This window comes from Coturnix japonica, chromosome Z (assembly GCF_054131305.1).
Source record: "Coturnix japonica strain WE chromosome Z, WE-NBRP24, whole genome shotgun sequence".
In the NCBI taxonomy this organism is placed as follows: domain Eukaryota; kingdom Metazoa; phylum Chordata; class Aves; order Galliformes; family Phasianidae; genus Coturnix; species Coturnix japonica.
Window position 1 is genome coordinate 74,484,926 of NC_140702.1, and position 16,044 is coordinate 74,500,969.

At 53.3% G+C, this 16,044-nt stretch overlaps 1 protein-coding gene across 7 annotated transcripts in view; it reads left to right on the forward strand.

Annotated features, from left to right (window-relative positions):
- The window catches only part of TCF4 (transcription factor 4), a 98,507-nt gene that overhangs the window by 6,237 nt on the left and 76,226 nt on the right, over positions 1-16,044 (forward strand). For 5 of the 7 annotated variants that reach the window (XM_085529158.1, XM_085529159.1, XM_085529161.1 and 2 more), the window contains exons 3-4: positions 844-916; positions 5,408-5,469. In XM_085529158.1, coding sequence (XP_085385284.1) covers positions 844-916; positions 5,408-5,469 — 135 coding nt within the window. Of the gene's footprint in view, positions 1-843; positions 917-2,322; positions 2,333-5,407; positions 5,470-16,044 lie in introns of those variants that run through there. The other 2 variants (XM_085529162.1, XM_085529163.1) reach the window with 2 other exon arrangements.

The window sequence follows — 16,044 nt, forward strand, 5'->3', positions numbered from 1 at the left end:
GGTCTTATGGGGTCCTGTGGGATCCCTATGGGGTCCTATGGGGTCTTATGGGTCCCTATGGGGTCTTATGGTGTTCTATGAGGTCCTATTGATTCCTATGGAGTCTTATGGGGTCTTATGGGGTACTATGGGGTCTTATGGGGTTCTATGGGGTGATATGGGGTCCCTATTGGGTCCTATGGGGCTCAATGGGGTCCTATGGGATCCCTATGGAGTCTTATGGGGTTCTATGGGGTCTTATGAGGTCCTATGGGGTTCTATGAGGTGATATGGGGTCCCTATAGGGTGATATGGGGCTCTATGGGGTCCTATGGGGTCTTATGGGGCTCTATGGGGTGCTATTGATTCCTATGGAGTCTTATGGGGTCTCTATGGGGTCTTATGGGGCTCTATGGGGTGATATGGGGCTCTATGGGGTGCTATTGATTCCTATGGAGTCTTATGGGGTCTCTATGGGGTCCTATGGGGTCCTGTGGGATCCCTATGGGGTATCTATGGGGTCTTATGGGGCTCTATGGGGTCTTATGGGGCTCTATGGGGTGCTGTTGATTCCTATGGAGTCTTATGGGGTCTCTATGGGGTCTTATGGGGTCCTGCGGGGACATATGGATTTAGGGCCGATTTAGGGCCTCATTATCCACTTATAGGGTCAAGCTTCGGCCCTACAACCTCCCATATCCCCCATCCCTTCTTCGATCCCCTATAGACCAACATGGGATTATACGGGACGGAGGCGAAGAATCGAAGGGATTTGGGGTTTTTTTGGGGTTTTTTGGGGGGTTTTTTGGGATTTTGGGATTTTTAGGATCTTTTTTAATAGGGTTTTTTTTGGGTTTTTTTTAGATGTTTTCGCCTCCCGTCAGCGGTGGAAAGAACGGACCCACGTCGTTGGCGAGCGGCCACTTCAGCGGCTCCAGTACGTACCCTATAACCTTCTGTGGGGTGATACGGGGTCCCTATGGGGTCCTATGGGGTCTTATGGGGTAGTATGGGGTCTTATGGCGTTCTATGGGGTCCTATGGGGTCCTATGGGGTCCTATGGGGTCTTATGGGGCTCTATGGGGTCTTATGCGGTCCTATGGGGTTCTATGTGGTCCTATAGATTCCTATGGAGTATTATGGGGTCTCTATGGGGTATTATGGGGCTCTATGGGTTCTTATGGGGTCCTATGGGGTCTTATGGGGTACTATGGGGTTCTATGGGGTCCTATAGATTCCTATGGGGTCTTATGGGGTCCTATGGGGTCTTATGGCGTTCTAAGGGGTGATATGGGGTCCCTATGGGGTCCTATGGGGTCTCATGGGGCGCTATGGGTCTCTATGGGGTTCTATGGGGTCTTATGGGGTTCTATGGGGTCCTATGGGGTCTTGTGGGGGTCTGTGGGGTGATATGGGGTCCCTATGGGACTCTATGGAGTCTTATGGGGTTCTATGGGGCGCTATGGGATTCTGTGGGGTCTTATGGGGTTCTATGGGGTCCTATGGGGTGATATGGGGCTCTCTGGGGTCCTATGGGGTCTTATCACTTCAGCGGCTCCAGTACGTACCCTATAACCTACTATGGGGTGATACAGGGTCCCTATGGGGCTCTATGGGGTCTTATGGGGTTTTATGGGGTCCTATGGGGTCCTATGGGGCTCTATGGGGTCCTATGGGGTCCTATGGGGTCTTATGGGGCTCTATGGGGTCTTATGCGGTCCTATGGGGTTCTATGTGGTCCTATAGATTCCTATGGAGTATTATGGGGTCCTATGGGGTCTCATGGGGCGCTATGGGTCTCTATGGGGTTCTATGGGGTCTTATGGGGTTCTATGGGGTCCTATGGGGTCTTATGGGGGTCTATGGGGTGATATGGGGTCCCTATGGGACTCTATGGGGTCTTATGGGGTTCTATGGGGCGCTATGGTGTTCTGTGGGGTCTTATGGGGTTCTCTATGGGGTCCTATGGTGTAGTATGGGGTCCTATGGGGTCCTATGGGGTGATATGGGTCTCTATGGGGGCTCTATGGGTCTCTGGGGTCCTGTGGGGTCCTATCGGGTCCCTATGGGGTCATATGGGGTCTTATGGGGCTCTATGGGGTCTTATGGGGCTCTATGGGGTCTTATGGGGTGATATGGGGCTCTATGGGGTCCTATGGGGTCTTATCACTTCAGCGGCTCCAGTACGTACCCTATAACCTACTATGGGGTGATATGGGGTCCCTATGGGGCTCTATGGGGTCTTATGAGGTTTTATGGGGTCCTTTGGGGTCCTATGGGGCTCTATGGGGTCTTATGGGTTGATATGGGGCTCTATAGGGTTTTATGGGGTCTTATCACTTCAGCGGCTCCAGTACGTACCCTATAACCTACTATGGGGTGATACGGGGTCCCTATGGGGCCCTATGGGGTCTTATGGGGTTCTATGGGGTCCTATGGGGTCCTATGGGGTAGTATGGGGTCTTATGGGGTCCTATGGGGTCCTATGGAGCTCTATGGGGATCTATGGGGTCCTATGGGGTCTTATAGGGTCTTATGGGGTGATAATGGGGTCGTATTGATTCCTATGGAGTCTTATGGGGTCCCTATGGGGTCCTATGGGGTTGTATGGGGTCCAATGGGGTTCTTATGGGGTTCTATTGAGTGATACGAGGTCCTATGGGGTCGTATGGGGTCTGATGGGGTTCTATGGGGTGATATTAGGTCTTATGGGGTGATATGGGGCTCTACGGTGTCCTATGGGGTCCTATGGGGTAGTATGGGGTCTTATGGGGTATTATGGGGTCTTATGGCGTTCTATGGGGTCCTATGGGGTTCTATGGCGTCCTATAGATTCCTATGGAGTCTTATGGGGTCTCTATGGGGTCTTATGGGGTGATACGGGGCTCTATGGGGTGATACGGGGCTCTGTGTGGTCCTACTGATTCCTATGGAGTCTTATGGGGTCCCTATGGGGTCCTGTGGGGTCTTATGGGTTCTCTATGGGGCGCTGTGGGGCTCTATGGGGTCCCTATGGGGTCTTCTGGGGTCCTATGGGATTCTGTGGGTTCCCTATCTGTCTCTATGTGGTCCTATGGGGTCCTATGGGGTCTTATGGGGTGATATGGGGCTCTATGGGGAGATATGGGGTTCTATGGGGTCTTATGGCATTCTAAGGGGTGATATGGGGTCCCTATGGGGTCCTATGGGGTCTTATGGGGCTCTATGGGGTTCTATGGGGTCCTATGGGGTCTTATGGGGCTCTATGGGGTCCTGTGGGGTCCTATGGTGTCTTATGGGGTTCTATGGGGTGATATGGGGCTCTATGGGGTCCTGTGAGTTCTTACGGGGTCTCTATAGGGGTCCTATGGGGCACCTGTGGGGTCTTATGGGGCTCTATGGGGTCCTATTGATTCCTATGGGGTCTTATGGGGTTTTATGGGGTGATATGGGGCTCTACGTGGTGATGGTATGGCGTCACTATGGGTCCATTAGACCCCATAGCTGCCCCATAGGGATCCATAGAGACCCCATAAGACCCCATAGAGACCCCATAAGACCCATAGCTGCCTTATAGGGATCGATAGGACCCCATAAGACTCCATAGAGCCCCATAGGACCCCATAGAATCCCATAGAGACCCCATAAGACCCATAGAGCCCCATAGGACCCTATAGAGACCCCATAAGACCCCATAGGACCCCATAAGACCCCATAGAGCCCCATAGCTGCCAAATAGTGACCCATAGTGCCCTATAGGACCCCATAGGACCCATAGAGCCCCATAGAGCCCCATAGCTGCCAAATAGGGATCCATAGAGCCCCATAGAGACCCCATATTGCCCATAAGACCCCATAGAGCCCCATATAACACCATAGGACCCATAGAGCCCCATAGGACCCCATAGGACCCCATAGGACCCCATAGAGACCCCATAGGACCCCATAGAGACCCCATAAGACCCCATAGAACCCAATAGAGCCCCATATCACCCCATAGAACCCCATAGAACCCCATAGCTGCCAAATAGGGATCCGTAGGACCCCATAGGACCCCATAAGACCCCATAGAGCCCCATAGAGCCCCATAGCTGCCAAATAGTGACCCACAGAGCCCCATAGAGACCCCATAGTGCCCATAAGACCCCATAGAGCCCAATATAACCCCATAGGACCTATAGAGCCCCATAGGACCCCATAGAGACCCCATAGGACCCCATAGAGCCCCATAGAGCTCCATAGCTGCCAAATAGGGATCCATAGGACCCCATAAGACCCCATAGAGCCCCATAGGACCCCATAGAGCCCCATATCACCCCATAGAACCTCACAGCGCCCCATAGAGACCCCATAAGACCCCACAGGATCCCATAGAACCCCATAGAGACCCCATAGGACCCATAGAGCCCCATATCACCCCATAGAACCTCACAGAACCCCATAGAGCCCCATAGGACCCCATAGAGACCCCATAGGACCCCATATAGACCCCATAGGACCCATAGAGCCCCACAGAGCCCCATAGCTGCCAAATAGGGATCCATAGGACCCCATAAGAACCCATAGAGCCCCATAGGACCCCATAAGACCCCATAGAGCCCCATAAGACCCCATATCATCCCATAGAGACCCCATAAGACCCCATAGGACCCCATAGGACCCCATAAGACACCATAGAGATCCCATAAGACCATATAAGACCCATAGCTGCCAAATAGTGACCCATAGAGCACCATAGAGACCCCATAGAACCCCATAGAGCCCCATAGGACCCCATAGGACCCCATAAGACCCCATAGAGCCCCATATAACCCCATAGGACCCAATAGAGCCCCATATCACCCCATAGAACCCCATAGAACCCCATAGCTGCCAAATAGGGATCCATAGGACCCCATAGGACCCCATAAGACCCCATAGGACCACATAGAACCCCATAGAGACCCCATAAGGCCCATAGCTGCCAAATAGGGATCCATTGGACACCATAAAACCCCATAGAGCCCCATAGGACCCCATAGAATCCCATAGAGACCCCATAAGACCCATAGTGCCCCATAGGACCCTATAGAGACCCCATAAGACCCCATAGGACCCCATAAGACCCCATAGAGCCCCATAGCTGCCAACTAGTGACCCATAGTGCCCTATAGGACCCCATAGGACCCCATAGAGCCCCATAAGACCCCATAGATCCCCATAAGACCCCATAGAGACCCCGTAAGACCCCATAGGACCCATAGAGCCCCATAGGACCCCATAGAGCCCCATAGAAACCCCATAAGACCCCATAGGAATCAATAGGACCCCATAGAGCCCTATAGAACCCCATAGGACCCCATAAGACCCCATAAAACCCCATAAGACCCCATAAGACCCCATAGAGCCCCATATAACCCCATAGGACCCCATAAGACCCCATTAAAACCCCCTTTATTTTGCCCCATAGATGGAGAAGACAGAAGTAGCTCAGGGTCCTGGGGGAACGCGGGACATCCGAGTCCATCCAGGGTAAGTATATGGCGGCCATATTAATTATGGGGTCTTCATGGGGTCTTATGGGGTCCTATGGGGTCCTATTTGTCTCTATGGGGTCCTATGGGGTCTCCATGGGGACTTATGGGGTCCTATGGGGTCCTATGGGGTCTTATGGGGACCTATGCGGTCCTATGGGGTCTTATTGATTCCTATGGGGTCCTATGGGGTCTTATGGGGTCCTATGGGGTCCTATGGGGGCCTTATGGGGTCCTATGGGATCTATGAGGTCCTATTGATTCCTATAGGGTCTTATGGGGTCCTATGGGGTCCTATGGGGTCCTGTGGAACCTTATGGGGTCCTATGGGGTCTTATGGGGTCCTATGGGGTCTCTAAGGGGATTTATGGGGTCCTATGGAGACTTATGGGGTCCTATGGGGTCTACGAGGTCCTATTGATTCCTATGGGGTCTTATGGGGTCTTGTAGGGTCCTATTGGTTCCTATGGGGTCTTATGGGATCCTATGGGGACTTATGGGATCCCTATGGGGTCCTATGGGGACTTATGGGGTCCTATTGGTTTCTATGGAGTCCTATGGGGCCTTATGGGGTCCTATGGGTTCTCTATGGGGTCTTATGTGGTACTATGGGGTCCTATGGGGCCTTATGGGATCCTATGGGGTCCTATTGATTCCTATGGGGTCCTATTTGTCTCTATGGGGTCCTATAGGGTCTCCATGGGGACTTATGGGGACCTATGGGGTCCTATGGGGTCCTATGGAGTCCTATGGGGCCTTATGGGGTCCTATGCGGTTCTATTGATTCCTATGTGGTTCTATTGGTTTCTATGAAGTCCTATGGAGTCCTACAGGGTCCTATGGGGTCTCTATGGGGTCCTATGGGGTCCTATGGGGTCTCTATGGGGGTCCTATGGGGTCCTATGGGGTCTAATGGGGTCTATGAGGTCCTATGGGGTCCTATGGGGTCTTATGGGGACTTATGGGATCCTATGGGGTCCTATGGGGTCCTATGGTGTCTTATGGGGTCCTATGGGTTCTCTATGGGGTCTTATGTGGTACTATGGGGTCCTATGGGGCCTTATGGGATCCTATGGGGTCCTATTGATTCCTATGGGGTCCTATTTGTCTCTATGGGGTCCTATAGGGTCTCCATGGGGACTTATGGGGACCTATGGGGTCCTATGGGGTCCTATGGAGTCCTATGGGGCCTTATGGGGTCCTATGCGGTTCTATTGATTCCTATGTGGTTCTATTGGTTTCTATGAAGTCCTATGGAGTCCTACAGGGTCCTATGGGGTCTCTATGGGGTCCTATGGGGTCCTATGGGGTCTCTATGGGGGTCCTATGGGGTCCTATGGGGTCTAATGGGGTCTATGAGGTCCTATGGGGTCCTATGGGGTCTTATGGGGACTTATGGGATCCTATGGGGTCCTATGGGGTCCTATGGTGTCTTATGGGGTCCTATGGGGTCCTATGGGGTCTCTATGGGGTCCTATGGGGTCCTTTGGGGTCCTATTGATTCCTATGGGGTCCTATGGGGGCCTTATGGGGTCCTATGGGATCTATGAGGTCCTATTGATTCCTTTGGGGTCTTATGGGGTCCTATGGGGTCTTCATGGGGACTAATGGGGTCCTATGGGGTCTCTATGGGGTCTTATAGGGTCCTATGGGGTCCTATTGATTCCTATGGGGTCCTATGGGGGACTTATGGGGTCCTATGGGGTCCTATGGGGCTTTATGGGGTCCTATGGGGTCTATGAGGTCCTATTGGTTCCTATGGGGTCTTATGGGATCCTATGGGGCCTTATGGGTCCTATGGGGTCTTATGGGGTCCTGTGGGCTCTTATGGGGTCCTATGGGGTCTTATAGGGTCCTATTGGTTTCTGTGGGCTCTTATGGGGTCCTATGGGGCCTTATGGGGTCCTATGGGGTCCTATTGATTCCTATGGGGTCCTATTTGTCTCTATGGGGTCCTATGGGGTCTCCATGGGGACTTATGTGGTCCAATGTGGTCCAATGGGGTCCTATGGGGGCTTATGGGGTCCTATGGGGCCTTATGGGGTCCTATGGGGTCTATGGGTCCTATTTGTCGCTATGAGGTCCTATGGGGTCTTATAGGGTTCTTTTGGTTTCTGTGGGCACTTATGGGGTCCTGTGGGGTCCCTATGGGGTCTTATGGGGCCCTATGGGGTCCTATTGATTCCTATGGGGACTTATGGGGTCCTATGGGGTCTTATTGGTTCCTATGGGGTCTTATGGGGTTCTATGGGGCCTTATGGGGTCCTATGGGGTCCCTATGGGGTCTTATGGGGTCTTATGGGGTCTATGAGGTCCTATTGATTCCTATGGGGTCTTATGGGGTCTTGTAGGGTCCTATTGGTTCCTATGGGGTCTTATGGGGTCCTATGGGGCCTTATGGGGTCCTATGGGTTCTCTATGGGGTCTTATGTGGTCCTATGGGGTCCTATGGGGCCTTATGGGGTCCTATGGGGTCCTATGGGGTCCTATGGGGTCCTATTGATTCCTATGGGGTCCTATTTGTCTCTATGGGGTCCTATGGGGTCCTATGGGGTCTTATGGGGTCCTATGGGGTCCTATGGGGTCCTATTGGGTCCTATTGATTCCTATGGGGTCCTATTGATTCCTATTGGGGTCCTATGGGATCTATGAGGTCCTTTTGATTCCTATGGGGTCCTATGGGGCCTTATGGGGTCCTATGCGGTTCTATTGATTCCTATGTGGTTCTATTGGTTTCTATGAAGTCCTATGGAGTCCTACAGGGTCCTATGGGGTCTCTATGAGGTCCTATGGGGTCCTATGGGGTCTTATGGGGACTTATGGGATCCTATGGGGTCCTATGGGGTCTTATGGTGTCTTATGGGGTCCTATGGGGTCCTATGGGGTCTCTATGGGGTCCTATGGGGTCCTTTGGGGTCCTATTGATTCCTATGGGGTCCTATGGGGGCCTTATGGGGTCCTATGGGATCTATGAGGTCCTATTGATTCCTTTGGGGTCTTATGGGGTCCTATGGGGTCTTCATGGGGACTAATGGGGTCCTATGGGGTCTCTATGGGGTCTTATAGGGTCCTATGGGGTCCTATTGATTCCTATGGGGTCCTATGGGGGACTTATGGGGTCCTATGGGGCTTTATGGGGTCCTATGGGGTCTCTGTGGGGTCTTATATGGTCCTATTGATTTCTATGGGGTCCTATGGGGCCTTATGGGATCCTATGGGGTCTATGAGGTCCTATTGATTCCTATGGGGTCCTATGGGGTCCTATTGATTCCTATGGGGTCCTATGGGATCCTATGGGGTCTCTATGGGGTCCTATGGGGTCCTATGGGGTCTTACGGGGTCCTATGGGACCTTATGGGGTCCTATGGGGTCCTATGGGGTCCTATGGGGTCTATGAGGTCCTATGGGGTCCTATGGGATCCTATGGGGTCTTATGGGGACTTATGGGGTCTCTATGGGGTCTTATGGGGTCCTATGGGGTCTCTATGGGGCCTTATGGGGTCCTATTGATTCCTATGGGGTCTAATGGGGACTTATGGGGTCCTATGGGATCTTATAGGGTCCAATGGGGTCCTATGGGGTCCTATTGATTCCTATGGGGTCCTATTAATTTCTATGGAGTCCTATGGGGTCTCTATGGGGTCTCTGTGGGGACTTATGGGGCCTTATAGGGTCCTATGAGGTCTTATGGGGTTCTATTGATTGTATGGGGTCCTATTGATTCCTATGGGGACTTATGGGTCTCTATGGGGTCCTATGGGGTCCTATGGGGTCTCTATGGGGTCTTATAGGGTCCAATTGATTTCTATGGGGTCCTATTGGGCCTTATGGGGTCCTATGGGGTCTATGAGGTCCTATTGATTCCTATGGGGTCTAATGGGGAGTTATGGGGTCCTATGGGATCTTATAGGGTCCAATGGGGTCCTATGGGGACTTATGGGGTCCTATGGGGTCCTATTGATTCCTATGGGGTCCTATTAATTTCTATGGAGTCCTATGGGATCTCTATGGGGTCTCTGTGGGGCCTTATGGGCTCCTATGGGCCCCTATTGGTTTCTATGGGCTCTTATGGGGTCCTATGGGGTCATATGGGGTCCTATGTGGTCCTATGGGGTCTCTGTGGGGACTTATGGGGCCTTATAGGGTCCTATGGGGTCTTATGGGGTTCTATTGATTGTATGGGGTCCTATTGATTCCTATGGGGTCCTATGGGTCTCTATGGGGTCCTATGGGGTCCTATGGGGTCTCTATGGGGTCTTATAGGATCCTATTGGTTTCTATGGGGTCCTATGGGGCATTATGGGGTCCTATGGGGTCTATGAGGTCCTATTGATTCCTATGGGGTCTAATGGGGACTTATGGGGTCCTATGGGGTCTTATAGGGTCCAATGTGGTCCTAAGGGGGCCTTATGGGTCCTATGGGGCCTTATGGGTCCTATGGGCTCTTATGGGGTCCTACGGGATCTCTATGGGGACTTATGGGGTCTTATAGGGTCCTATTGGTTTCTATGGGCTCTTATGGGGTCCTATGGGGTCTCTATGGGGACTTATGGGGTCCTATCGGTTTCTATGGGGTACTATGGGGCATTATGGGGTCCTATAGTGTCCTATGGGGCCAAATAGTGACTCATAGAGCCCCATAGGATCCCATAGGAGCCCCATAGGACCCCATAGAACCCCATAGAGCCCCATATAACCCCATAGGGGCCCCATAGGACCCCATAGAGCCCCATAGGACCCCATAGGACCCCATAGAGCCCCATAGCTGCCCGACAGTGACCTATAGAGCCCCATAGAGCCCCATAGGACCCCATAGAACCCCATAGAGCCCCATAGCTGCCAAATAGTGACCCATAATACCCCATAGGACCCCATAGGATCCCATAGAGACCCCATAGGACCCTATAGAGCCCCATAGGACCCCATAGTGCCCCATAGAGCCCCATAGAGACCCATAGAGACCCATAGAGCCCCATAGGACCCCATAGACCCCATAGAACCCATAGAGACCCATAGAGCCCCATAGGACCCCATAGACCCATTGAACCCCATAGAGCCCCATAGCTGCCACATAGTGACCCACAGAGCCCCATAGGACACCATAGAACCCCATAGAGCCCCATAGCTGCCACATAGTGATCCATAGAGCCCCATAGAGCCACATAGGACCCCATAGAGACCCCATAAGACCCCATAGGACCCCATAGAGCCCCATAGAGACCCCATAGGACCCCATAGAGTCCCATAGGACCCCATAGAGCCCCATAGCTGCCAAATAGTGATCCATAGGACCCCATAGGACCCCATAAGACCCCATAGAGCCCCATAGCTGCCCCATAGTGACCCATAGAGCCCCATAGAGCCCAATAGCTGCCCCATAGGGATCCATAGGAACCCATAGAGCCCCATAGCTGCCAAACAGTGACCCTAGAGCCCCATAGGACCCCATAGAGACCCCATAGGACCCCATAGAACCCCATAGGACCCCATAGGACCCCATAGAGCCCCATAGAGTCCCATAGGACCCTATAGACCCCATAGGACCCCATAGAGCCCCATAGGACCCCATAGAGCCCCATAGAGCCCCATAGGACCCCATAGAGCCCCATAAGACCCCATAGAGACCCCATATAACCCCATAGAGCCCCATAGCTGCCAAATAGTGATCCATAGAGCCCCATAGAGCCACATAGGACCCCATAGAGCCCCATAGGAGCCCCATAGGACCCCATAGGACCCCATTGAGCCCCATAGTGACCCATAGAGCCCCATAGCTGCCAAATAGGGATCCATAGGACCCCATAGGACCCCATAGAGCCCCATAGAGCCCCATATAACCCCATAGGAGCCCCATAGGACCCCATAGAGCCCCATATAACCCCATAGAGCCCCATAGCTGCCCCATAGGACCCCATAGGAGCCCCATAGGACCCCATAGAGCCCCATATAACCCCATAGGACCCCATAGAGCCCCATAGCTGACAAATAGTGACTCATAGAGCCCCATAGAACCCCATAGAGCTTCATAGGACCCCATAGGACCCCATAGAACCCCATAGCTGCTCCATAGTGACCCATAGAGACCCATAGCTGCCAAATAGGGATCCATAGAGCTCCATAGAGCCCCATAGAGTCCCATAGGACCCCATAGAACCCCATAGGACCCCATAGGACCCATAGAGTCCCATAGGACCCATAGAGTCCCATAGGACCCCATAGAGTCCCATAGCTGCCAAATAGTGATCCATAGAGCCCCATAGAGTCCCATAGGACCCCATAGGACCCCATAAGAACCCATAGAGCCCCATAGGACCCCATAGAGCCCCATAGAGCCCCATAGAACCACATAGAGACCCCATTGAGCCCCATAGCTGCCAAATAGGGACCCATAGAGCCCCATAGGACCCCATAGAACCACATAGAGCCCCATAGCTGCCAAATAGGGATCCATTGAACCCCATAGGACCCCATAAGACCCCATAGGACCCCATATAACCCCATATAACCCCATAGAGCCCCATAGCTGCCAAATAGTGATCCATAGAGCCCCATAGAGCCCCATAGCTGCCAAATAGGGACCCATAGAGCCCCATTGAGCCCCATAGCTGCCAAATAGGGACCCATGGAGCCCCATAGAGCCCCATAGCTGCCAAATAGCGACCCATAGAACCCCATAGGACCCCATAGAGTCCCATAGGACCCTATAGACCCCATAGGACCCCATAGAGCCCCATAGAGCCCCATAGGACCCCATAGGACCCCATAGAGACCCCATAAGACCCATAGCTGCCAAATAGGGATCCATAGAGCCCCATAGAGCCCCATAGCTGCCAAATAGGGACCCATAGAGCTCCATAGAGCCCCATAGAGTCCCATAGGACCCCATAGAGTCCCATAGGACCCCATAGAGACCCCATAAGACCCATAGCTGCCAAATAGGGATCCATAGAGCCCCATAGGACCCCATAGAACCCCATAGGAGCCCCATAGGACCCCATAGAACCCCATAGCTGCCCCATAGTGACCCATAGAGCCCCATAGTTGCCAAATAGGGACCCATAGAGCTCCATAGAGCCCCATAGAGTCCCATAGGACCCCATAGGACCCCATAGAGCCCCATAGAACCCCATAGAGCCCCATAGCTGCCCCATAGAACCCCATAGGACCCCATAAGACCCTATAGAGCCCCATAGGACCCCATAGGACCCCATAGAACCCCATAGCTGCCCCATAGAGCCCCATAGAGCCCCATAGTTGCCAAATAGTGACCCCATAGAGCCCCATAGGACCACATAGAGACCCCATAGAGCCCCATAGAGCCCCATAGTTGCCAAATAGTGACCCCATAGAGCCCCATAGGACCCCATAGAGCCCCATAGAGCCCCATAGAGCCCCATAGCTGCCCCATAAAACCCCATAGAGCCCCATAAGACCCCATAGAGACCCCGTAAGACCCGATAGAGCCCCATAGAGTCCCATAGGACCCCATAGAGCCCCATAGAGTCCCATAGGACCCCATAGACCCCATAGAGCCCCATAGAGCCCCATAGGACCCCATAGAGCCCCATAGAGCCCCATAGCTGCCAAATAGGGACCCATAGAGCCCCATAGGACCCCATAGGACCACATAGAGCCCCATAGCTGCCAAATAGGGATCCATAGAGCCCCATAGGACCCCATAGGACCCCATAGAACCCCATAGCTGCCCCATAGTGACGCATAGAGCCCCATAGCTGACAAATAGTGACCCATAGAGCCCCATAGAGCCCCATAGGACCCCATAGAACCCCATAGTGACCCATAGAGCCCCATAGCTGCCAAATAGGGATCCATAGGACCCCATAGAGCCCCATAGAGACCCCATAGAGCCCCATAGAGCCCCATAGAGCCCCATAGCTGCCAAATAGTGATCCATAGAGCCACATAGGACCCCATAGAACCCCATAAGACCCCATAGGACCCCATAGGACCCCATAGGACCCCATAAGACCCCATAGAACCCCATAGCTGCCCCATAGGACCCCATAGACCCCATAGAACCCCATAGAGCCCCATAGCTGCCACATAGTGACCCCATAGACCCCATAGAGACCCCATAAGACCCATAGCTGCCAAATAGTGACCCATAGAGACCCATAGAGACCCCATAGGACGCCATAGAGCCCCATAGAGCCCCATAGAACCCCATGGGACCCCATAGAGCCCCATAGGACCCCATAGAGACCCCATAAGACCCATAGGACCCCATAGGACCCCATAGAGCCCCATAGCTGACAGATAGTGACCCATAGAGCCCCATAGAACCCCATAGAGCCCCATAGGACCCCATAGAGTCCCATAGCTGCCAAATAGGGATCCATAGAGCCCCATAGAGCCACATAGAGTCCCATAGGACCCCATAGGACCCCATAGAGCCCCATAAGACCCCATAGGACCCCATAGCTGCCAAATAGTGACCCATAGAGCCCCATAGAGCCACATAGGACCCCATAGAGACCCCATAGAGCCCCATATAACCCCATAGGAGCCCCATAGAGCCCCATAGAACCCCATAAGACCCCATAGAGACCCCATAAGACCCCATAGAGCCCCATCGCTGCCCCATAGTGACCCATAGATGCCAAATAGTGACCCATAGAGCCCCATAGAGCCCCTAGGACCCCATAGAGCCCAATAGCTGCCCCATAGGGATCCATAGAACCCCATAGTGACCCATAGAGCCCCATAGCTGCCAAATAGGGATCCATAGGACCCCATAGGACCCCATAAGACCCCATAGAGCCCCATAGCTGCCTCATAGTGACCCATAGAGCCCCATAGAGCCCAAAAGCTGCCCCATAGGGATCCATAAGACCCCATAGAGCCCCATAGCTGCCAAACAGTGACCCTAGAGCCCCATAGGACCCCATAGAGACCCCATAGGACCCCATAGAGCCCCATAAGACCCCATAGAGACCCCATAGGACCCTATAGAGCCCCATAGGACCCCATAGGACCCCATAGAGACCCCATAGAGCCCCATAGAGCCCCATATGAGCCCCATAGAGCCCCATAGAGCCCCATAGAGCCCCATAGGACCCCATAGACCCCATAGGACCCCATAGAGCCCCATAGAGCCCCATATAACCCCATAGGAGCCCCATAGGACCCCATAGAGCCCCATAGAGCCCCATATAACCCCATAGGAGCCCCATAGAGCCCCATAGGACCCCATAGAACCCCATAAGACCCCATAGAGACCCCATAGACCCTATAAGACCCTATAGGACCCCATAGAGACCCATAGACCCCATAGAGACCTATAGACCCTATAGACCCCATAGAGACCCCATAAACCCCATAGAAACCCCATAGACCCTATAGGACCCCATAGACCCCATAGAGCCCCATAGAACCCCATAGAGACCCCATAGACCCTATAGGACCCTAATAGGACCCCATAGAGCCCCATAGAGACCCCATAGGACCCCATAGAGACCCCATAGAAACCCCATAGACCCCCATAGGACCCCATAGAACCCCATAGAGACCCATAGAGCCCCATAGAGACCCATAGAGACCCATAGAGACCCCATAGAGACCCATAGAGACCCATAGAGCCCCATAGAGACCCATAGAGACCCCATAGGACCCCATAGAACCCCATAGGACCCCATAGACCCCATAGAACCCATAGAGACCCATAGAGCCACATAGGACCCCATAGGACCCCATAGAGCCCCATAGGACCCCATAGAGCCCCATAGAGTCCCATAGGACCCCATAGAGACCCCATAGGACCCCATAGAACCCCATAGGACCCCATAGAGCCCCATAGGACCCCATAGAGCCCCATAGAGCCCCATAGCTGCCAAATAGTGACCCATAGAGCCCCATATAACCCCATAGAGCCCCATAGCTGCCACATAGTGACCCATAGAGCCACATAGGACCCCATAGAGACCCCGTAAGACCCCATAGAACCCCATAGAGCCCCATAGCTGCCAAATAGTGACCCATAGAGCCCCATATGACCCCATAGAGCCCCATAGGACCCCATAGACCCCATAGAACCCCATAGGACCCCATATCACACCATAGAGCCCCATGGAACCCCATAGGACCCCATAGAGCCCCATAGAGACCCCATAGGACCCCATAGAGCCCCATAGCTGCCAAATAGGGATCCATAGAGCCCCATAGAGCCCCATAGGACCCCATAGAACCCCATAGGACCCCATAGGACCCCATAGACCCCATAGAACCCCATAGAGCCCCATAGCTGCCAAATAGGGACCCATAGAGCTCCATAGAGCCCCATAGAGCCCCATAGGACCCCATATCACCCCATAGAACCCCATAGAACCCCATAGAACCCCATAGCTGCCAAATAGGGATCCATAGGACCCCATAGGACCCTATAAGACCCCATAAGACCCCATAGGACCCCATAGAGACCCATAGAGCCCCATAGATGCCAAATAGTGTCCCATAGGACCCCATAGAGCCCCATAGGGCCCCATAGAACCCCATAGAACCCCATAGAGCCCCATAAGACCCCATAGAGCCCCATAGAGCCCCATATAACCCCATA